Here is a 26,370-nt window from a genome sequence, read left to right on the forward strand (position 1 = left end):
TAATTGATAATCCTCGGGTATGGTTTTGGAAAGGTTGCAAATAGACGTTTTTATTGGACTTGAAATCAACCCGGAAATGATCCAACCCAGCTTGGTGTTTTGTAAAATTGGACGATTTTTACCTAGAGTGATTTTTCCATCTAATAGAAGGTCCCAAAATAGAGTGACGCCCATAATCATGTCGATTTGGTTAGGCAAATAGAATTCTGGATCAGCTAGATAGAGATTATTTGGAATATTGATTGAGGAAATATTAACTTGTTCTGTGGGTGTGGTTGATGATATAATTGGAACAACATAACAGCATAGATTATGTTGAAAATTATTACAGTTCGAGTATATGGTAATAGAAGTCTTTTTTGTGAGAGTGGATATTGTTTGATTGATTCCCATTATTGACAAATTGGTAGGGATCAACGTTAGTTTTAGACACTTGCAACAGGATTCGGTTATTAGATTGGATTGGGCTCCAGAGTTTAATAACGCTCTACATAATTGAAAATTGCCTTGGTCATCTTTTACCTTGAAAGTGACAGTTGAAAGAAGAACAGATGAATTGTAAATGCTTTGTTGTTTATAAATTGAATTTGTTTGTAGTAAAACATTTGAACAATCTCCTTGGGAGATAGATGAATTGTTAGAGTCACTGCATGACTGTTTTAATAATTGGGAATTGCACTGATTGTCTTGATTTACATTTTTCATTGTGTTGTTAGAATTGTGTAGTAGCGTATTGTGTTTTCGTCTGCATTCTTTACAGTGGCCTAAATTGCACGTTTCTTTTGAATGTCCTATTCTGAGACAGTTTGAACATAATCGTAATTCTTTCACCTTGTTCCATCTTTCATTGATGCTTAATTTTAAAAAGTCATTACATGTATAAATATAATGCTCACCTTTGCAGAAGTTACATGTTAATTTATTCATTGATAAATATACATGACTGCGGCCCTGTGCCTTTGTCGATTTTTGGATATTGCGATTATTATGATTACTATGTAATACCTTAGTTTGAGAATCATCTTCCAAAGATTCCAGTACATCTTGTCTTTCTTTTAAGAATTCTAGAAAATTGTGTAATGTAGGTAATTCAGATGAAGTATGAGATTCTTTCCATTTGTTCTGGGTAAATTTATCTAGTTTATTATAAATGATATAAATAATAGTCATATCCCAGAGGGTTTCTTTGGAAAGATTCATTCCTTCAAGTGCTGTGATATGTTTTGAAATGTCATCTACTAGATTTCTAAATTGCATAAATGTTGATTTAATTATAGGATCAATATTAAACAATGCTTTAAGATGTGTATCAAGTAAAAACTGTTTTTTATCAAATTTCTCACAAAGTTTTTGCCAAGCTCTCTGATAATCTTGAGATTCATCACATCCAGAGATTACTCGTTTTGCATAACCTTCTAGAGCAGCGTTTAAAAAATTATATTTTTGAATATCATTTAGATAGGTGTTTGAATCAATTGTTGACATAAAATTCTTTTTAAATTCTAGCCATTGATCATACTCACCATTAAAAACAGGTAATTTGATTTTAGGAAGTAAGAAGTTTGATAATGAATCTTTGATTGATGAAGAATTTTCTATTGCTGTAGGACTTGTTATTTTTGAAATGTAGTCTTTTAGAAATGATAAATTACTATAATATTTATTTTCAAAAGGCTCTCGTTTTTCAAACTATATTTCAAGTTCTTCTTATGTACAATGTTCTTCTATTAATTTTTGTATATTTTCAAATTCATGAATTAGATTGATATTGTTGTCATATCGTAATTGAACATCTCGCACCCTTGTTTCAATAGTGTTACAACTCAAAATATGACGATTTTGAGTTATTGGTATCACTGGATTCAGACCCTAAAGAAGGACCTTCTTATTCAGTTGTAGTCGACGAAGAAACTCCAACCATCATTCGCCTCACTAAAATTATTCATAATCAAGATGGAAACGATCCTTCAGCTTCCCGTAGCAATGACGACGAGCAGGTTGACGATGAAAACCCGAACGTCAGTGACGACAGTGACTGGTATGAATCCGAAAATAGTGCTGAAAGTTCAGATTCAAAACATTCCTCACCTCTGGAATTTTCCAGAAACCCTAATTTAGCTCCCCTTGAAACTTTCAGTCATGAAGAAGATGAAATGAGGCAGAAGAGAGGAAAAAAACGGCCATGCAACCCAGACAACTGGGTTATGAAGAAAACAAAAACCCTTCGAAATAGCGGTCTTGGATACGTTTCTTACAAATCCAAACGCTCAGTCAGCGCCAGGAAAATCCGACCATCTTGTGGATCAAAATGCCGTTTGAAATGCTCAGAAAAAATCAAGGAAGAAGTTCGCCAACAGCTTTTTTCTGGATTTTGGAGTTTAGGCGATGTCCAGCGGCAGAGGGAGTTCATCGTATCATACAGTGACGAAATAAAACCAAAATACAGATACTCCAGCACTCAAAACTTCCGTGCCATGAACAGAGCGTTCTATTTTGACGTGCATAACGTCCGCATGAGAGTTTGCAAACAATTTTTCATGGCCACACTTGACATAAATGCTCGAACAATACAGACTGCATTCTCAAAAAAATCGTCTACAGGATTCGTTGCCGAAGATCGACGTGGGAAACACAATAATCATCCAACAGTTGACCCAGAAATCAAGGAAAGTGTCCCCCAATTCATAAATTCGATCCCTCGAAATGAAGGAGATAACGTGCACAGCGTAATCGAAAAACAAATTTCCCGACATTTACGTGCATCACCGATCTACATTCCAGACCAATACGTGACCCTGATTCAATCGGCGAAGAAAACAGGCCTTCCCTACAAAGTGCACGTTCTTAACCACGAAACATTTTACGATCTTAAAGTCTTTGCTGAGAGTTTCGGAAGCAATTTCAATGTGAACACCGAAAGATCAACGGTTACTTGGCATGACATCAAAATTATTCGTGTAGAGAAACAGCACGCAAACTCCTTCTTCTACAAGACATCCTACGAAAATGAAGAATTCAAGGAGATTGACGTCAGAGGAAACAAGAGAAGTCGTCCCAGAAAATCTATGCCGTCACAGATCTCAAGCCAGCTGGTACTAGCTTATTCAAAAAAAATTCCTTTAGCAGAAAATAAAAAAAAAGACATTAAAGATTTGATTCAGAAAAGAATTATCCCTCAGTATTACTGATTCTATTTACAAAAATATTTTAGATCTGTAAGTCAGTCGGTATGTTTTCACGCCCCAAGAGAATTTATTTAATGAGATTTTTGTAAACTTACTTTCAATCTTAGTTCATTGTTCATTCTAGTTATTATTGTAAATTATTATTTTGTTTTATTGTTTATTACAATTATTAATTATTTTTGTAAATTTCTTGGATTTGCTACCTCGATAGAGGACGAAAAACAATTAAGGTTGTTTTTTCACTTTCGTTTGTTCAAATGTTCCTAAATAACTTATGTGAGATGAGAGTTAAGTCTGAGAAACGTCAATTAACGTTATTTTTCACTAAGACTTTTGAACGTGATAAAGAACTGTTGGTGACTAGTTCCTACTTATATTATGCTTAAAGTGCGCTCATACCTAGTTCTATTTGAATTTATCTGTGATTTTTGAGATCAGATTATAAATCTTGCCTCTACTTATGTTAAAAAAGGTAATTAAGAATTGTAATTTACTTATTAAATACAAGAAGGTATAATTTTCGTTATTAAACAAGAGTTTTTTTACATTTGATATTGTTCTTCTTTTTTCCCCAATTTTCCACGTTTTTTTATAGTAAAGCAAGATCGAATCTACAATAAGGTATCAACTCAAAATAAAACGCAGTACTCACTGGAGCTTGTGGTTGTTGTAGTCATCAAGAGAGTGACATGTCAAAATATTTCCATCAATACCGTAACAACTCAAAATATTGAAGCGTCCAAAGCATGGATTAATCATGAAAACCGTTATAACTTGGAAAATTAGCTAATTTTCACGACTACGGAATATCAAATAGGGAAGGATACCAAATAACGTTTGAAATTCGATTTTGAAGGACTATCTCACATTTTGTCAAGACCTTCAAGCCCAAAATAATTATATCAGCGACGGAAACAGTTTTTAGCGTTTCCTGAAAAAAGAGGATTTTTGAGTTGTGACACTATTGAAGCAAGGGTGCGATCTATTAAATCAGGCGAGATAATACCGTCCTTAATTGAAACTATATATTTTTCAAATGTTGTTAAACGTTTTTTATAGATCCTCTATTTCTAATGAGTTGTTTAATATTTACACTAGTCATTATAATAGAAAATAATTATTAATTTTGATACTATAATTTATTGTATTTTTATATTAGTGTGAAAGTCAATTAATAATAATACTTTAATGCCTGATTTATAATTTTTGATACAAATCGAATAGAATTCAAATAATACGTTCTTGCAAAATGATCTTAATGACAATGGTAAATAGAGATGAAAATCGTAAGAATAGGATCGGACTGACCTTGTCTAATTGCACATCCGACCAAATTGTTATTCTTCGGAACGTTGCTGTTACCATCTTGAAACTTGACTGGACAACTGGATAGGCACACTTTTTAAACTTGTGGATGGATTGATTCCTTGTGTAGTTTTATTTTAATTGATTGGAAATTGATATAATACTAGACTTATTCACACATCCGACTATCGAAGGACCAAAAATATGTTGAATTATTAATTGCTAGTGTGAATAAGTAAATAGAATTTCGTTCGAATACGTTTATTTATTCGTATTACATTAAAAACATATTATTTCTAACGAGCCATTTTACGACTGACTATTTCGCAGTTTCGCACTATTGCCACGATCACAACTCTTGATCTCAGCGTTGCCGTGCTTTTTGAGCATAGAAAAATAAATTGAACACCAACTATATGGCCATTCATTTGTAAGGAGCTTGACACAGAGCGCAAACATTTTGAATTATTGTATGGCTTAAGCTAAGATTCTGTTTAATGAAATTAGTCCCAAAAACCTAAAAAATTCTGAAAAGATACGTTTGAATGCTTTTTTGCAAAGTTTTACTGGAGATATTGGGTTTGAGGAAGTAGCCAGATATAAAGTTTGGCTAGAACTACGCGATTTCTAGAGTTTGTCGAAATTGCTTAAGATTTAGTCAGAAAATGCTTTGAAAATAAAAAATTATTAATTCATAACCATTTGAAAGGTTTGTTTAGTCTATAAAAGTTGGATAGAAACAGCGCTACAGCTGCAAATTTTAGAAAATTGAGTGATACGGTTACCAAACATTTGCGAGCACTTGAATTATTGAATATGTCTACTCAGAATTGGGATATCTTCGTTATTTATATAGTGGTGAAATGTTAAGATGAAGGTTCTGTCAATTAAGTAATCAAAAAATAAAGGTCAAAGCTTTGTTACCTTCTAGAGATTCGAATGAAAAACAAACTCAAGAAAGTATGAGATTTGTTCTAAGGAACACAATGTGCATAATTGTAAAAAATTTCGATCTTTATCAGTTTGAGAGTATAATGGGCGGGTGAAACAGTTAGAGTTATGCGCAAAGTATTATCGCAACGGACATACAAAATTGTCGGTTATATGGTAAATGTAAAACTTTTAATTCGCTTCACACTGATTCTGATCCTGGCTCAAATAATAATTCTTGCGACAATAGGAAAACTGATAAAAACTCATGGGGCAATACGATCACGTTCCTTAACTCAATTTTCACGTCCGATTTTAATCAAACTTTGCTGTCATTATTATATAAAAATTAGCGCATCCAAAACAAGAAATCAGTTTGCTGTGGTTTAAGTGAATAACGTGGTCTCAAAATTAAAATATCAATATCAAATTCATCATCTTGCTATAACAACTTGAAAATAAAATTAAATTGTTTGGTAATTCCAGACATTTATACTGTGCTCCTATTAATCCGAACAATTTATGTATACTCTCTGATTTAAAACTAGTAGATGAGTTATTTATTTATACTTATTTATTATTTATTATACACTTATTGGCGCGAATATTTTTTGGAATTTATTGTGCCGTTTTACAAACTCAGTTAGGGTGGAATGTTGCAGGAAAATTGAGTGAATCTAAACAGTTAAAAAAAAAACCTTTTGTAATTTTACTCAGACGATACCAGATTATCACGTTTAAGAGCAATTAGCTAGGTTTTTCCAAATCGAGACCCTTCCTGAATAGGGAGTAGTCTACTGAAGAATCGATTGTGAAAAACATTTTGTCGAACATACCAAAAGACAGCGATGATCGGTTTCAAGATTAAAAGCTCAATTGAAATTTAGATGAGCCTTTTGAGCAAGCGAAAAATCGATTTTTTTCTCTAGAAGAAGGTATGTGAAAAATCATACTTTTCATGAGCTTCATAAAGATTATATTGAGAGCTAAAGGTTTTGAATCAAATCAGGCCAGAGTTCCTTTGAAGCAGAAACATCTGAAATTGCTTACTATCTTCCTCATAATGGGGTCCTACGTGAAGGTAGTGGAGCAACGAAATTAAGAGTGATATACGACGCATCGGCGCGTACGTCCACAGGTTCATTGAATGATGTTCAAATGAAGGGACCTGTGATGATCTTTTAACTATTCTATTACGGTTTCGGTATTATGCATATGTAGTTTCTTCAGACATAGAAAAATGTACCGCCAGGTGAGGTTAGTGTTTATCAGTGTAGCTTATAGCGAATCATATGGCGGGATTCACCTGAAGAATAGCTTGCAGTGTATGATTTGAACACGGCCACGTTTGAAACGACTAGTTCGTCGTTTTTAGCCATAAGATGTTTATTTGAGCTGGCTTAAACATTATTTTTATATAGACGATCTGCTCATGGGTTTTGTCGATCTAGAAAGAGCGCGTAAAGGTTATCTGGAGATTTTAATTATCATATATTAGCCTCAGATTCGTTTTCTTTAAGTGGCGAACCAATAAATCTGATGCTCTGATTATTCTACAAAACTCTGCAGTGCTGAAACAGAATTATCATTTAACGATGAAAGTAAAAAGAAAACGCAGGGCTTAGTCTGATATTGCAAAGGTGAGGTCTTTGTTACGTCATAAATATTGAAAATCTTGTGGAGACAATTTAACTTAGAGTTGTCCCGTTAAATAAATTTTGACTATTTTGTTTATTGGACTGACCGACCTTAACATTAGTTTAGGTTGGATAAACACTTCTACCAACCTATTGAATCCGTTTATCAGAAATCGCGTTGCGGGAATACACAAACGTGTAGTCTTGTTATCACCTTCTCACGTAAACTTTAAAAATATTAATGGTTAATAATAATTCTGGAACTAAAAAATGCTTTATTTTCTTCTTTTGGCCAAATTTAAGTGGAAAGCATTCAATTTCGAGCGTTTTTCAAATTCAAGTCGCTTACAAAAAGTCATGGCTCAAATTCTACGATTCAAAGACAACTGTTTATCGCGTAATACAGAAAAATTTATAGGTCCTTTGACTGCGAGTCAATGAGATATTATAAATTATATTATATTATCAATTGTTACTCAAATCAAAATCAGACAATAAGGGGGCAGATGTTTCAATTTAAACCCATTTCTAGATGACTTCGGTACTATGCGTGTTGGCGGTTGCTTATGTATGTCAAATTCTCATTTCGACAAAAATACCAGATGATAACTATGTCCTAAACACTACTTCACGAAATTGACTTTTAAATCAGGACATCTTGGTCAATACATGCTGAACCTTGGCAGACTTTATTTGGTGTTAGGGAAAACTTTTGTTACATCAGGTAAAAATCTAGCCAAATCTGTAGGTTTAAAATCAAAATTGTAGAACCTATAATGGGGAACTTTCCTAAGAGCAGATTTATTACAGGTTTTTCAGTTCAAGTTTCAGGCGTTGACTATGCTAGTCCATTTTATATTTTAAAAAGACGTGGTCGCGGAGCAAAACTCTTAAAAGGTTACTTGTGTCTTTTCATTTGTTTTACCCCAAAGGCGATTCATTTGGAATTGGTTAGTAAAATCTATTAGTATTTAAACGATTCATATGCCAGTGAGACAAACCTACTGTATTTTTTCTCAGAAAATGGGTCTAACTTCATCGGGGCAAATCGAGAACTTCAAGGATTACAAGAATTCTATAAAAAAAAAACGAAGAGAACCTGAACGATTTCATGAACAATCAAAATATTATGAACACCATAATGAAAAGCATCCTAGATCCAATAGAGGTAATCCTTAGTAGTCGTCCGCTGTTATATCTGTCGACTAACCCTTTAGACCCATCTCCTCTAAGCCCATCTCACTTCTAAGAATATTGCATTTAAAGGAGAATCGTCTATCACATTGTCAAAGGCTCGAACAGCTCTGGCAACAATTACTAGTTTTTTTAAAGCTTTTAAAATGTTTCATATAAATGTTGTGAATCTATTAACGGATTATGTTTGTTCCCAAATCCTCAAAAACTAAGAACGTTTTAATAGATAGTTGCTGGCTATAAACAATACTAAATTAACTGGAAGAGATTGAGTATGAAGTTCAAGTAATAAAAAGTATAATTAAGTCTAATAAACACGTTTTAAAAAGGTTACTTTAATATTTAAATTTAAATTAAAATCCGATTTGTCTATATTTCATTTGATTGAGGAACTGCTCTCATAGTAACTTTTGGTATTTTATCTTGATACACATAATTAATACATTTCCAAACTTTTTTTTATACTCAAAATATCAATTTTTCTGCTACTTTTTCTTGATATAACATAAATTTGAAGATTTATTATATCTGACGTAGCAGTATGGGACAAAATTAATATACAGAAATACCTCAAAAAAAAATTTATAAAAGCTATAGAACGCACACTTAACAACATTTTTTAAATATGAAAATGAAATATACAAACAAATTGATGGTTGTGCTAGGGGAGCTTCTATTTCTAGTGTTATAGCACAATTGGTTATGGAAGATCTTGAGGAAACGGTTCTAAGCAAACTTGATATAAATATTCCATTCTTTGTCCGATATGTAGATGATTGCATTACTGCTGTACCAAAGAATCAAATTGAAAACAAGTAAAAAATTCAATTCTTATCATGAAAAACTTCAATTCACAATCGAGGTTTAGCAAAATAATAGAATCAATTTTATTGATGTCACATTATATAAAATGAACAATAACATAAGAACATAATGGTGTACGAAATCAACTTGGTCCCAAAGATATTCAAAATTCGTGTCATCCTATGTCACAAAAAAGATTAGTGATAATAAGTTTGGCTGATAGATCTATCCAACTATCATATACTGACTTTAGATGCTTAGCTATTCAAAAAGGAAAAACTCCATTGAAAGAAAATAATTATCAGGAAAAAATGATAACTAACATATTCAAGAAAAGGATAAACAGATAATACAATCAATTTAAAAAGAAAACAGAAACGAAACATCAAAACATAAAACATTCTTACCTACCATATGTACAAGGACTTTCCCAACAATTATCTAATTATTTCAATATACAGTGCTTTTCAGATAAAAGTATCCACCTTAAATAACTTTTGTAATACTGGTATTTAGAAAAAATCCAAAAACACGTCAATTTATGTTGGAAGGGGCAAGCATTATGGCTTATTTAAACTTACTGGAAAAGCCACCCCCTCACCCCTAGCAGCATCCCCTTTATTTTTTTAAATTACTTTTCATATTTTTTATGTAAAATTTGGATACTCCTCTTTGAGCTGATTTCAAAAATGTATAATACTTGTAGGTTAAAGTGGTTAGTTTATGAGATAAACAATTTTTCTTTTAAGAGCACAAATTTTACTTATTATTTACTTTCACCTTATTTGCCTGTACTAAAATGGGTTGTACAACAGTTCAAGCTCTTTAATCTTTTTAACTGTGCTATTTATTCTACTTAAAAAATCCAAACAACAAAAAACTCTACTTTTTGACATTGTCAACTAGAATTTGTAGTCACTATTGATAGTGTAATTTGATACATTATTTATTTTGTTTCTCTGAAATGGTTTACTCTTTGCAAGAAAGAATTGAAATTGTAGGTTTATACTACCAAAATAATAATTGTGCAAGAGCTGCTGCTAGAATATTTAACGAATTACATGACGGAAGACATGCAACTCATAAGTATGTAATTCAACTGATGGAGAAATTTACCACAACAGGGTCTGTTTGCAATAAAGTGCATAAGCGAGAGGGACTCGTAAATAACGAAGCAATCCAAGTGGCAATTTTAGGGCAAGTCAGCTTAGAGGCTCAACAACCCCAATCGTTGTCAACAATAAGTAGAGCGATCGGTGTTTCATCTTCTACAGTTTTCCGAGTTCTACATAAATTCAAGTACCACCCATACAAAGTTAAGTTGGTGCACGAGTTGAATGAAGATGATTTTGATCGTCGTCTAGAGTTTTGCGAATCAAAGACGCAAATTATCAATAACAATCCACAATTGTTAAACAATATTTGCTTTTCTGATGAATGCTCATGGTCATTAAATGGCTTAGTAAGTAGGCATAATTGTAGATATTGGGCTGAAAGTATCCTAGGTATCCTAGGTGACCACATTGTCGGACCTTTCTTCATCAACGGAAATTTAAATGGTGAATCATATCTTGAGTTACTCAGGGAAGGGGTTGACCCACGTATTACAACAATAATAGAAAATGATGATAACCTTTCCGAAGATTTACTGGTATTTCAACAAGACGGAGCTCCCCCACACTATGCTATGCCTGTCCGACAATTTTTAAACGAAACATTCCCCGCTCGTTGGATAGGTAGAAGGGGGCAGATGATGGAGTGGCCACCTAGGTCACCGGATTTAACACCCCTAGACTTCTTTTTATGGGGGTATTTAAAAACAAAAGTTTATGCTACCCAACCAGAATCTCTGGATGATTTACGAGAGAGGATAGAAAATGAATGTCGACAATTAAATCCAGCCGTATTAAGCAATGTCAGAGAGGCATTTCAAAATAGATTATACCATTGTATGGAAGTGAATGGTACTCATTTTGAACACTTATTGTAACTTCATAATAAATAGCACAGTTAAAAAGATTAAAGAGTTTGAACTGTTGTACAACCCATTTTAGTACAGGCAAATAAGGTGAAAGTAAATAATAAGTAAAATTTGTGCTCTTAAAAGAAAAATTGTTTATCTCATAAACTAACCACTTTAACCTACAAGTATTATACATTTTTGAAATCAGCTCAAAGAGGAGTATCCAAATTTTACATAAAAATATGAAAAGTAATTTAAAAAAATAAAGGGGATGCTGCTAGGGGTGAGGAGGTGGCTTTTCCAGTAAGTTTAAATAAGCCATAATGCTTGCCCCTTCCAACATAAATTGACGTGTTTTTGGATTTTTTCTAAATACCAGTATTACAAAAGTTATTAAAGGTGGATACTTTTATCTGAAAAGCACAGTATATGATATTAGTATACGTCATAGAGGACATACTACATTATCCAAATATTTCACTAAATTAAAATCTAAAACACCAAAAAACAAAAGAATTAATATTAAATATCAAGCGCCTTGTACTAATTGTGACGCTGTCTACATAGGGCAAACATCTCAGTATTTAGAAAATAGACTAAGAGGTCATCAATACGACAATACGATAAAAAAAATATAAATTCAATTATAAAGATTCAAAAATTCTTGGAAAGGAATCTAATTAATAAACGAAAAAGAGAATTTTTAGAAATGGCTCTATTTTGTAAATTCTAATATATATATATATATATATATATATATATATATATATATACAGGGTGATTCATTAAGTATGTCCAATCTCTGAACTGTAGATTCTAGACCTCAAAATATGATGATTCTTTTTTCGGGCTAAACTTACAACTAAAATAATAAAAAAATATTAAAAAGCGTTAAATTCTACAAAAAAAGTTACTCTTCTTTGATTCTTGTAACTCAATCGGTTATCGAGTTATTTGCTTCAATAAATTTTAATTTTTTCATAAAAAAATTTTATTATTCCTTAAATATGTAACAATAACAAATTTGTAAACAAAAATAAAAAAACTTCAAAGCAAATGCTCAAAATTCCCACCATTTACTTCAATACACTTTATGATCCGCTTTCGTGAAGATCTCTTAATATCAAATAGTCCTTGTCTATTATTTTTAATTACATCTGCGGCTTCTTCTATTTTCCGTCGCAGTCGTGGAAGAGAAGTAATTTTTTCTTTGTAAACTAATGCCTTCATTTGCGATCAAATTGAAAAATCCAAAGGATTTAAATCAGGGCCTCTTGGTGGCCAAGCAAACTCACTTCCACGACCAATCCATCGATGCGGAAACTGTTCGTTTAAGTATTGACGAACTTGTAAAGAATAATGTGGTGGTGCTCCGTCGTGCAAAAAACACATATTTTGTCTTAAAGCGAGAGGTATATCGTCTAGTAATTCGTGTAAATATTGAAGAAAATCTAAATAAAGAGGTCTATTTAAATTGGTTGGCAGTTCAAAAGGACCTATTAAATACCCACATATTACACCACACTAAATGTTAACCTTAAACATAGCATGTGGATTTTCAGAATCCCACAAATGATTATTTTTATAATTAAATATTTCTCGCCTGGTAAATGTTGCCTCATCAGTAAAAATAATTGTATCCAGAATATCTGGGTTAACATTTTGTTTATCTTGCAAAAAATGGGCAAATTGTAGACGCTTAGGTAAATCTTGAGGTAATAAATTCTGAAAGGAGTGTAATGATATGGATGCAATTTTTCGGCGAGTAATGATATCTGGATTTTCCGTAACACAAATTAAAATTTCATCTTGTTCATCGGCAGTGATTTTTTTTTGTAGCACCGTGCTCAGTTTTAGAGCGTAAAGACCCCGTTTCACCTAAGCGGTTGTAAAGATTTCGGTACAGTTTGTAATTGGGTTGCCTTCGATTTGGGTATAATTGTGAATATCTTCGAGCCGCAGCTGGACCACTATAATTTGACTGAGCAAACACACAAATCATATCGCGCATCTCATTATTGGAAAAATCGTCATGTCTAGGCATTATTTGATAAATAACTATTACACTTGTTAATTACTAAATTGTTAATAAATGTAAATGGTGGGCATTTTGAGCATTTGCTTTGAAGTTTTTTATTTTTGTTTACAAATTTGTTATTGTTACATATTTAAGGAAAAATAAAATTTTTTTATGAAAAAATTAAAATTTATTGAACTTTTTAGAAGCAAATAACTCGAACACCGATTGAGTTAGATGAATCAAAGAAGAGTAACTTTTTTGTAGAATTTAACGGTTTTTAATATTTTTTTATTATTTTAGTTGTAAGTTTAGCTCAAAAAAAGTTTACTTTGATTTCATTAACACTAAAAAGTGTAACTAGCGCCCTCTATTAGCAAGGTTAAATTGCAAATTATGATACCTCATGCCAAAAAACGTAAAATTGTTAATTTTCAAAGAGAAATTGTAAAAACATAAAAAATTATTGCGAAAATCAAAATTTAAATTTAAACTTTGAACACCCCGTATCTCGGAAGATAGCAATATTTGCATAAGGCATGTTGAGCAGAATCATCATATTTTGAGGTCTAGAATCTACAGATTGGACATTCTTAATGAATCAACCTGTATATATAATATCTTCTTCTTACATTAGGACAGGTCCTGTATTTTCTTCAAGGGTTTGCCAGGAGTAGTTGGGATGCTGAGGACCAGCTTTTATACCACCTTACAGGAGGTCGAGTTGTGTCTGATTTCTTTTCCTTTGCAATTTTTGCTAACCGTTCATTTGGCATTCTGTCAACATGGTCTCTCCATTCTCTTCTGCGGCTCCTTGCCCATCTTACTACATCCTGAATATCGCACATGTCCCTTATTTCTTCATTTCTCTTCCGATCGAGTAACGTATATCCTGTTATTGATCTCAGAGTTCGCATTTCTCTTGTTCTTAGGAGCCGTTTAGTGGTTGTGTTCTCCGCTCTAGTTTCTATTGCATATGTCATGACCGGCCTTACGCAAGTTTTATATATTCTAATTTTACATTTTGTGATCATGTATTTATTTCGCCAAATTAAATCTCTAAGGTATCCTGATGCTGCCTTCGTTGTTTGTGCTTTTACTTCTTTCTTTAGATATCTATCGCTTGTTACGTTTGTCCCTAGATATTTGAAGGACATCACTTGTACTACACTCTGATCGTAGATCGCTAGTTTACATCTTCTCGGTTCTTTAGATATTGTGAGAGATTTTGTTTTTTTTTTTTCGTGGATATGTACATGTGCATGTTGTACGTGTTCGCTATTTGTTAGAATTTATATAGGAGCTTCTGTAGGTTATCTTCGTCTTCCGAGATGATTACTGCGTCATCAGCATAGCATATTATTTTTATCTCTTTGTCTCTCATTCGGTATCCTCTCCCGGCTTGCTTTACTTCGTTGATGATTTCGTCCATTATGATATTGAACAGGATTGGGCTTAGGCTATCCCCTTGTCTGATACCAGTTGCCACAGGTATTTTATTGCCTAATTTGTTTGCCGTTCTCACAAAGGTATAATTATCGGTGTTAAGTTTTTCGATAACTCTTATTATATTGGGGTGAATGTATGTTCCTTTTTTTAGTAGATTTATAACATCAGTTAAGCGTATCTTATCAAACGCTTGGGTGAGATCAATGAAGCACATAAAGGCTGCCTTATTAAACTCTATGGCTTTTTCAGTTATTGGGCGCATTATAAATATAGCATCTATAGCAAATCTGTTGTTTCTGAAACCTTGCTGTTCTTCACATATTCCGGTAGACATTACTTCTTCTGCTAATATTTTAGTGAATAGTTTCAGAACCGTACTCATCAAGCTAATGCCTCGATAATTTTGGGGATCGGTTTTTTCTCCCTTTTTGAAAATCCGTATCAGAATACTTTCTTTCCATTCAAATGGTACATTTTTGACCTCTAGTATTTTATTGAAGAGGGATTGTAGTTCATCATACAGTGTGTTGCCTCCATATTTGATCATTTCGTTTGTTATTTCGTCGATGTCTGGGGCTTTTCTGTTCTTTATCCTGGCTATCATTTGTTGTATTTTATGCAGGAAGAAAATCCTATTTTGTATTTCATTGATGTTTTCATCTTCGTAGGGTAATTCCTGTGCTGATACGTTAGCTTGTGTTGAACTATAAAGTTTTTCAAAATGTCTTTCCCATTCGTCTGCCGTGGTTTTTGTGTTTTGTATGTATTCGTTTATTGGTTTTCTCCTATCCCTCAGAAAATTCTGTCCCCCATATAAGTCATGTTCCATATCATTCAAAAACTTCTCCCAGAGATTTCTTTTAATTTTTCGAATATTTTCGTTGACTCTATTTCTTACAGCTTTATAGTCATTATACGTTGTTGCATTGGATCTGTATTGCAGGTACGATTTTCTTTTCTCTTCGGCTAGGATCTTGACTTCTTGTCTAAGCCACGGTTTTGTATTTGTTCTTCCCCCTTTTTTATAGTCCTTCTTCCACAGGCTTCTTCTGCTGCTTGTAGTATATTAGTTCTTAGTTTTATCCATGCTGTTTCGATTTCATCTGTCTCTTGGATATTATTAGCAGCAACGTAGTCTATAGTTGATTTATGTCCTCGTGTATTTTCGAATGTATATTTATGTTGTGGTTTATGTGGGTAGAAGGTGTTATTAATTCTAAGTTCATTGTGTATGCATAGCTGTATCATTTTTTTCACCAATCTCATTGATTGTTTCTTCGTTAAATCGATTTTTGATACCGGGAATAAGGTCATCGCCAATTCTTGTATTGAAATCCCATTCATTCATTTGCCTTGAAAGATTATTATTTCGTCATCATTGAGTATATCGTCTAAGACTATTTGTAATGTCTGATAGAATATGTCTATATCCGCCTGTGTTTTGCTGCTGTCGGGTGCGTAGATACTTATTATATGCGTTGGTCTTGATTTTTGTAGGTTGATCGTCTCCTGAAGTATTCTGTAGTTAACGTATATTATATTGCTGATTTGTCTCGTAGCTTTCGTGTAGTAGTAAGCCAACTCCTGATGTTGCTCTTTCATTTTTATCCTTACCGCTGTATATTAGAATGTAGTTTCCATATTTGCTATTGCCTGATATGTATGAACAAAAGAACTAGGTTCACTGGTTGAACGGCGTGGCTCTACTGAGAATAATATATTTGGGCTTTTTTCCTGTCTATATATGAAAGGGATCTCAGTATTTGGTCCTATTAATTTCTTATTCATTTGATCAATATTAAAGTTCATATCTCTTGAATCATTTAGTCCTATAATACCATGGAAATACTCGTGGAAGTCAGATAATTGAAAAGAGATGAAATAATTAGGATTCTGAAATTCAGGAAACTCTCTAAGTGTTGATATATACATTATCTTGACTTGTTTCTTATATTAAAATAAGACGATATATGATGGAAGAAAAATAAAAAAAACATGTGAGATAATGGAAATGGTGCTTCTTTGTGTTTAATATTATTTGTACTTAGTTTCTTAAATTGGAATCAACAATGGTTTCCCTTGGGTTGTTCGATAAAGCTAATAAATAAGTGTAAATTTGACTGATATTTTCTGTGTCAGATCTTTTGTTGATGCTAGGCTGGTTACTTTTTATATAGAAGGATTCTAAAATTACTCTTTTGTTGTATTTATTCTCTATATCCGAAATTTTGTCTTCTTTAATGTTCATGTTGTGGCCCGTATTGATTACGTGATCTGATAGGGCGCAACTACGTTTAATAGTTCTGCAATCACTTCGGTGTTGTGTGATAGTTATAAAGTTGTAGAGGTTTGGCCTGTGTATTTCCTATCTCAGTTCATACTAGGAATACTGTAAATGCAAGTTTTTTGATAATTCTCTTCTTTTTGTTTTATTTTTGAATAAATTCAGTTAATTGTTGAGATATTTTTGGTAGCAGTTTTATGTTTTCATTTTTGAGCATTTGTTGAATTTTTTGTGATCATTGGCCCAGGTGTGGTATAGAACCATATTTTACTGTAGGGGTTGTTTCAGTGCTTTCATTGTTCTGTAAGTCATTAACCACCTCGTTTGTTATGGTTTTCCAAATTATGTTTTTGAGGAGATTTTTTGGATAGCTATTTTATATAAGGGTTTAAAAGAGGATATTTTTTGTTTTTAATTTTTATGGGATGAAAGGAGTGGAATTTCATGTATCATCCTGAGTTAGAGGGTTTGATGTACCAGTCAAGGATAAGTGAGTTATCATATCTTCTGATTAGTTTGGTGTCTAAAAAAGGTACACCTTTATTGCTTTATTTTTTTACAGTGAATTATATGTGGGAATTTAGGGTCTCTTCTAAGGCATCGTTGGGAATAGCACAAATGATGTCATCAACATATTTTTTAGGAACGGAAGTTTGAAGGGTAGGTTGAGAATGACTGTGTCAAGCAGATCATCCATGACGTACTGAACGTATATTGTGAATTCAACAATGTTATATTGTGCAACAAGTGGGAAAAGTTCTCACGAGTGTGGAAGTACTTAGTGACAGACAAATGTTCCTTATTTTTATTTTCTATTTTAATCATTTTATATTTTTTGATTCAGATTTTCATTTCCTCAGTAAAATTCCAAGGAGTAGGTAGATTGAGGCCTTGGAATCAACCAGGAAAAAGGGGTGATTCGTTGCGTGACGTGGGCAGATTGATACCCTCACCCTTTTCTTGATAATGGCTCCAAAGTGGAGAGCCGTCGAGAATTTTTTAAATTCCAACGTGGTTCAACCCTTAAACCCAGTTCTTTTGTTTATAATACTGACCGCGAAAACCTATATATATACATCTATATACACACATATATATATATATATATATATATATATATATATATATGTAATCTGGAGGCCCCAACTTGTACATCACCAAACGCCACTTCTTAAGGTCAGCACAGGTCGTATATGAAAATGCTACCATGCTACCTTTTGTAACGTGGGGTTTAAACCTCAAATAAGAGCGGTGTAATAGCGCAAGAAGTTTTGCAGGCCGGAAAACCCTCGTAAGAAGTGATCGAAAGTGACGGAAAACCCATCGACAAACCTCATAACATGCGCGCAAAATATATTTTACAAACTTTTTTATGAAAACACATATCCTACATATCTTTTGAAACGATTTTGTATAATTCATTTGACATTGACACGAACATTGAATCATCATTTTCAAACGTCATTTCTAACATTTCGTTTCCAAATATTTATACACCTTTACCATATATGAAATCAGTAACTCCTGTACTTTCTGGAATCTTTTAGCCAAACAATATTAAAATAGCATACAGTCAAACACTTAATATTCAATCTATTTTTCCTAAAGTAATATATAAAACACCAATCAACAAATTGCCTAACATAGTATATGAAATACCTTGTTTAAATTTTGACAAAAAGTACATTGGTCAGTCGAAAAGGTCACTGATCAGTCAGATAACTTCTCACAAAGCAGATTATATCCTGATAGATGTTCATTAGCGACTCATGTCGTCATTTCATCACGAAGGACACAATTATGAATCTGACAACTGAAAAAAACTACAAGACGTTTAATTTTAGAAACAACATATATTGCCCAAAATGATCAATGCATTAATAAGAAAACTGATTTAAATAACCTTAGTGTAATTTATGCATATCTTTTAGATTTTGAAAAAACAAATTCTATGAAAATTCAACGCCATTAACAACCAATTAACCTCACCTAACCTATAAATTTCAACTTCACTTATAACGACCTAACCTATAAAATTTATTGTCATTTATATTCTAGCCAATGAATATTCAACTACATTCATAACGACGTAACCCATTTGACGTTTCGACGATGTAGTTTTATTAGAATTTACAAAATAGAGCTATGAATTTTACTTAAATTATTTAGGTCTCTTTTATCATTTATAGCTTTTTCGTTCTTATGAATGTGAAACATTTCTAAAAACCCCCTTTCCTTTGTGTATTAGATTCCGTTCCAAGAATTTTTGAATCTTGGTTGATAATTGTTGGAAAAGTCGTTGTACATATGGTAAGGAAAAATGTTTTATGTTTTGATGTTTTGTTTCCTTTTCTCGAATATGTTATTTATCATTTTTTCCGCATAATTATTTTCTTACAATGCAGTTTTTGCTTTTTGAATAGCTAAGCATCTAAATGCAGGATCTGGTATTTGGATAGATCTATCAGCCAAACTTATTACCTCTGATCTTTTTTGTGACATAGTATGATACGAATTGAAGCTTAACTATCTTGAGAACCAAGTTGGTTTCGTTATCATTCTGTTTTTATGTTATTGTTAATTCTATATAATGTGACGTCAAGAAAATTGATTCTATTATTTTGTTTGACCTCGATTGCGAATTGAATGTTTTCAATTTGATTCTTTGGTACGGTAGTAATGCAATCATCTACACCTGCAAAAGAATGGACAACCATCAATTTGTTGTTGTATCAGCTAAAATAATTTCAGTTTTCTGAAATTTCCGGTTTTACAGGATGTGGACAAACTTCGTTATTTTAAACGGAATGCTATTATGGTTTTTATTAAATTTTGGGAATCTACGCGAAATTTCAATATAACTTTATATGAAGCATAGTATGCCTAAAATCCACTATTTTTCAATTATTCCACATTTTCGAAATTTTAGACACATGTAGCCCTCCACTAAAAAAAGTGAGTCAGCTGTAATATTTTTGGGATTTGGACGAATAACACTTACAGCTTTCAAAATCTGTGAAAATTTTGACAAAAATTTATATAGGGTGTTCAGAAAATGGTGTCGAATTTTCATGGTTTTTAATTGTCACCTGCCGATAGCGAAAAATGAATAACAAAAGTTAACGTATCAAAAATTAAAATACTTTAGTCACTTAAAAAATATTTAAAAACACTACACTAAGAGAAGAACAAAATTAAAAAATAAACTAAAGAAAATGGTTGCCAACTTCCAAACATTTATGGATTCTTTTTAAAAACCCGTGATGAGTGGCGATTCGAATTTCTTGAGCTAAAAGAGTTCGAAATGCATTGCGAACTCTTTCCTGACACACTTCTTTTGTAGTTAGCGGCGATATCATTTATACAACCAAAAGAAAAAAATTTAAAAGGGTGGTATCCGGTGAACTGGGAGGCCTTTGATGCGGTCCATCGTGTGCTATCCATCGGTCTTCAAAATGAGTCTGTAAACAGTTATTTGCAAGCGTACTACCGTGTGGTGGGGCTCCATCGTGCTGATACTACAGCTGATTCCTATTCAAATTTAGTGTTTGTAAATAATTTTCTAAAATTTTTAGATATCTGTTACCTGAATTGAATGATTAAACAAAAATTTGAAGTAAAATTCACTCTCAAATTTAAATATAAATATAAGATTACCATTCAAATTTTCGTTATAAAAATGTACTACCAGCATAATGTCATTTTATATAGCACCAAAACTTTGAAATTCCAGTTCCCTTGAAACTGTCTTTCATGCATAATGTGAGGATTAGTATTACTCCACTAATGGGAGTTACGCAGGTCAAATATTCCATTCTTCTGAATTTTACATTCATCTGTCCAAATTGAGTTTTATAAAAAATATTTCGTCTTCCTGAGTTTTAATTAATATAAATTCACAAAAAATAATTCTTTTTTGGTCGTCACCTGGCTTTAAATTTTGTACCAATGATTGAATACGATTGGAATTCAAGAATCCTGTAAATACTTATCTCTGATATTTCCAAATCTCTTTCCGCATCGGTTAATGAATTTTCAGGATACTAAGACTGTAATTTCATTGGCTTCATTGTCTACGACAGGTTTCAATTTGCTGCACGGTGCAACAAACTGACCCTAGGTTTTACAATTATGAATGAGCCGCGTAAGTGTGTTAGGGATGGGTCATGGTCTATCCGGATATCGCAAACGAAAAGTATCGCATGCTCGTTTAGTAACCATATCACATTCCCCGCATATTATCGGCAGATTGAAATAATTTTTATCAATAAATCCTAAACGGGACATGATGAACAATTTTGCAACGCTTAAACGTCAAGCTGTTTTCATTGTTTCTTTGTTTGTTAGCTTTTTTTTAATCGCTTCAAACAACCGACAATTAAAAATCATGAAGATATCAGGTTTTTCAAGTTTCTACAAAAACCGTTAATTTGAGATATATGATTTAACTATGATTTAACTAATGGTAAAGGGAAAAATGGAGATTGCCATTTGAAAAAATTAAGTTTTCAAAGTTTTTAGATAACGAAATTTGAACACCGTATATAAATTTTTGTCAAGGTTTTCGCAAATTTTGAAAGATGTGAGTGTTATTTGTTCAAATCCCAAAAATATTAGAGCTGACTCACTTAAACTTACAAATATAATTTTTTTAGTGGAGGGCTGCATGTGTCCAAAATTTCGAAAATGTGGAATAATTAAAAAATGGTGGACTTAAGGTATACTATGCTTCATATAAAGTTATATTGAAATTTCGCGTAGATTTCCAAAATTTAATAATTTGGGGTCCCCTTCCGGTATATTCGGAAGCTTCAAAAACTTAAATTATTTTAACTGAAACGAACATTTCGGAAAACCCATGCAAGCAAATTTTCAGAACACTAATTACTATACTTTCCCATATACATATCGATTCAGCTCGTCGTGAAGGGCCCTGTACATTTTTTTCATATTTGAAATATGTTGTAAGTGTGAATTCTATAGCTTTTATAAATTCGTTTTGAGGTATTTCTGTATATTTTTCAATTTTGCCCCATTTTTTCATCAATATATTTTTCACGTAATATGTTTTTGAAATTATGCATGATGAGTATTAATTGATTGATTTTGAAAAAAATTAATAGAGAGACCTAGTAACGTTTAAAGTCTTCAATGAATCTTTAAAAAATAACGAAGAAAAACGCGAGGCATTGGTATATCAAATTATTTAAATACTACTTACACAGATTTCAAAATCGCTAAATTATTATTTAATCAAATTAAATACATTTTATTAAATGTAAATATTATGTACAAATTAAATACATTTTATTAAATAAAATATTTACAGACTGAAGTATTTCAAATGGTTTCGGCTGGGTGTACTCAATATGAAGATGATGTCCATAAATTAATGGAGAAAATGTTAAAAAAAGAAGTTCAGCTGGAATACTGTGGGCGTGGAAGAAAATAAAAGGCGTAGGGAATATGAGTTTCAAGGAAACTGAAACTTACAAAGTTATGGAAAGTAAGTTAATGCTCTCTTTTTATGTAAAATTTGGATTAATTATTATAATCATTGTTTCAGAATTTTTGATGGCAAAATATAAAACAGCAATAGAAAAAATAATGGTGATAACTGCAGCTTACCGCACTACTGCACCACAGAAGGTACTTATACCTTCTAATCTGGAGCAAAAGATAGGGATGGTTGACGCGCTAGGCACAACAGAGAGAAAACTAATGTTGACTTATAGTATAGGACAGAAATTATTTTTTTAAATGTAATTTTATTTTATTTACTAATGCTAACTTAAATGGTTGAGTTTGTGAATATTTTTATTTAACTAATTAACTGATATTATTATGTTGTTAATTACAGTAAGAGCAAGATTAAATATAAAAATTTATGTTTGCTAATTTTTAGAATCGAACAAATCATATTGAATAAAAAATAAATAGAGAAATGAAATAAAGATAAATAAGAAAAAGTTATGTAATGAATAAGTCTTGGTATTTAACCTTGGCCTGGCATTTAAGCTTGGCCCAGCCCTGACATTTAAACTTGGCCCAGCCATGGCATTTAAGCATGGCCCAGTCTTGGCGACCAAGCTTGGCCCAGACTTGGCTACCAAGCTTGGCCCATCGTTATCACTCCAGAGTTTTACCAAGACTGGGCCAAGCCTGGCTTACAAGCTTGGCCCAGAGTTTTACTTAATTGGGTCAAGCTTGGCCCAGTCTTGGCGACCAAGCTTGGCCCATCGTTATCACTCTAGAGTTTTACCAAGTTTTACTAATCCAAATTATAATCAAAATAATTTACCTAAACCTGTACTCATGAATACGATGACTAGACAAAACATGAATAATGATCATTTTCAAGTACAATCACCTCAAAATCGCAAGGTGAATTGTATAATGTAGAACATGTTGATAATGATACAGATAACGCATTTCAAGAAAACAATCATGTTGATTACTGTGATTCACCTCTCAACGCGAAATAGAATATCTCAATTCATCCCATGGAATTACCCTCTATTTCTATAAAAAATCCTACTCTAAAATTATTAATTGATTCCAGAGCAACTAAATCTTTTTTATCTCCAGAAATAATTAATAAATATTTCGTTGCAATATAAATGTCATGAACCTTACTTTGTTTCAACGTCCTTTGGATTGTCACGTCATAATATCTCTGTAATTATTCCTGCATTCGCAGAATTCAATGAAGATAAAAATATTACGATTTATGCATAATAAATTTAATTGTATTTTTGGTGGTTTAATTGGAATAGATTTATTGCATTCACTTGGAATTAATATTGACTTTTCCAATTTACAAATTAAGTCGAAAAATTACCCATTCATTATTTTAAGCCAACTAAAAAAATGTTGTGTCCAAATTTATTCCAGGTCAAACCATTACTAAACTCGCTATTCCTGACAACAGTTTCAGGATAAACTTTGATCCCTCAATAAACGATTATCAGAAAGCAATTTCAAAATCATTTCCTAATAAAGGAAACCGCCCATTTAAGACATGTTATCACAAAACCAAATCCTAATAAAGTTAAACTTATTAAACTATTCCCCATTCCAAATAAACTAAAGAAATAAAACACTTTTTAGGCCTTATAGGAAATTTACACTGAATTCTGCACAAAAGGGTTCAAAGATAGAACTCACAACCAGAATATATTCAGTGTTTCTAAACATGTGAAAAACTTTATAAAAGTTATAATCTTATTTTAATATATCCTGACTTTACACTTTATTTTAACTACAGACGCCAGCCTATTTGCAATAGGTGCTGTACTTTCACAAGGGTCCGTGGGCCAAGACCAACCTGTGGCTTACGCCTCAAGGATTTTAAACCAAGCAGAACAAAAGTATAGCACAATCGAAAGAGAGTTACTCGCGATTGCATGGGTTACGAAGTATTTCAGGTCATATTTATATGGCCGCAAATTCACTATACTCGTATATTGTGACCATGAACCTACATTACTTCTTTTCAATAAAAGAACCTAATCCTCGTCTGACGAGATGAAGACTCAAACTAGAAGAGTTTGATTACCAAATTCTTTTTAGAAAAGGAACCTTAATTTAAAACGTAGACGCACTTTCTAGAATGAAAAGAAATGAAACTAATGCTAATTACATTTTTAATACATAGACGATTTTAACATAAATATATCTACATATTCACATTAACAGTGGTCAAAATAATTAACAGAATGTACCTACTGACAATGAATCGATCATATTCACGAAACACCTCAAATAATAGACGATGACATAGCGAACATAATTGATGAATTAAGTCCAGATGATGATGACGAACCGATACACACTACCTAAATCAGAAACACCTATCACTAATATTCAAACTCAAATATTTCTTAAAATTGTTTTCCATTCACAAGCAGCACAGGATGTTGTTAGATTATATGACAATAAAACTAGAACCACTATACAAATTTCAGAACCAAACTTCGAACTTGAAATTATCAATATATTTAAAGAATTTACCTATAAAAACTGATTTTTTGCTATAAATATGGATCTATTAGATTACAAAGTTACAAAGAACTATTATCTGCAATACTAGAAGATGTAGTTGACCATGATTCGCAGGTAGAAATCGTAAAAATTTATCATGAACGCAAAAATAATCATAGAGGCAGAATTAGAAATTGAACATAAATATAATTGGTCTAAGTACTCTAACTGAATATACGAATAATTGCGAGTTATCTCAAAGGATAAAGTATGATAGGAATCCTCCAAAACATAAATTCGAATTAACACCAACACCCAATAAACCTTTCGAAATAGTGCACGCAGATGTCTTTACAATTAAGGGACAAAATTTTTTGACAGAAATTGACAAATTAAGTAAATACGCTCAAGTATATCATTTAGTAGCAGTAACTGTAATACATATAGCTAAGGCTTTTATGAATTTCCTCACTCATCACGGTACACCTAAAATGTTGGTAATGTAAGGTAAATTGTCAGATGTATCGAACTGAAAAATCACGTTATCGAAGATTTCGCAAAACTACAAAAAATCGGAGCTCATTACACCACCGCATCAAATCCAAATACAAATAGCATAATAGGAATATTCCACTCGACCCTAATTGAACATATCAGAATCATCAAAGATCAAATATTTTATGCAATTTTATTGTTGATATTGTTACGAACAAGCTCGCGAAATGGGTGCTTAGGCCGGCCCCGCTAAAATGATATTTTAAAATTCGACGAATTCACGCGGCGCCTTTCATCTGTTTTTTATAAATGCCGGACGCACCTTTGAAGAAATTTTTATTATAGAAGGCAGTTTATTACAGTATTTCTTTTACATAATTACGAGGAAAGTCTATTTATTTATTTTTTGGGTTTTAGAACATTGTAGAATTCTATTTGTGGTATATAAATAAGTATATCTAGCGCATTAAGTTAGTTTTAAATAAATAGTCGTAGTAAATAGAACGAATTAGTAAAAGCAGAAATTATTTAAGTGATATTTTTTATAAGTAAATTATTATAAGTTAAGTGTATTGTATAGTGTGTAAATAAACTAAGAACGTAAAAGACAGTTTTTATTAATACACCCCACGAATAGAGTGTAAATAAATACAAAAAACGTTACATTGGTGTCAGAAAGGGGTATTGTAAATAAATAGTGACATAAACATGGCGAAGAGACTTAGTGACCTGAAAGTGACGGATCTGATAGCCGAGCTGGAGAATCGCGCATTGAAAACGTCCGGTAAGAAAAGTGAATGAATATAATTACTCAAAGTTGCACTCGTAAGTGACGGATTTGATCCAGAAACTTATCTATTCAAAGACGAGTCTTTGTCAACTTTGTCAATTTTTGAAATGAGGAACGATATTTCAACTAAGAGAAATGATATTTCGGTCAATAAGAACTAGAAGATTTCAACTGTGATATTTCCACAATAAAGGACGATATATTGACCACGAAGACTAATATCGACGGTTTCGACCATGAAGAGTAACATTTTTGTCGAAATTTTATCATTGAAAACCAACATTTCCGCTGACGTCGAAAACAAAATGTCTTCTCCAAAATCGGATATCGAGAA

General features: G+C 32.2%; 1 protein-coding gene across 1 annotated transcript; it reads left to right on the forward strand.

Annotated features, from left to right (window-relative positions):
- On the forward strand, positions 1-22,661 carry LOC130897815 (uncharacterized). The gene is made up of 3 exons (XM_057806731.1): positions 1-8,225; positions 22,098-22,274; positions 22,335-22,661. The coding sequence occupies exon 1, from the start codon at positions 2,154-2,156 to the stop codon at positions 3,186-3,188; it is 1,035 nt and encodes a 344-aa protein (XP_057662714.1). The 5' UTR covers positions 1-2,153; the 3' UTR covers positions 3,189-8,225; positions 22,098-22,274; positions 22,335-22,661.
- Positions 22,662-26,370: the final 3,709 nt, after the last annotated feature.

This window comes from Diorhabda carinulata, chromosome 9 (genome assembly GCF_026250575.1).
Source record: "Diorhabda carinulata isolate Delta chromosome 9, icDioCari1.1, whole genome shotgun sequence".
Classification (NCBI taxonomy): domain Eukaryota; kingdom Metazoa; phylum Arthropoda; class Insecta; order Coleoptera; family Chrysomelidae; genus Diorhabda; species Diorhabda carinulata.

Bases quoted from the DNA above. Each gene is read 5' to 3' on its own strand.
- LOC130897815 (XM_057806731.1), top strand. From the start codon at position 2,154: ATGAGGCAGAAGAGAGGAAAAAAACGGCCATGCAACCCAGACAACTGG.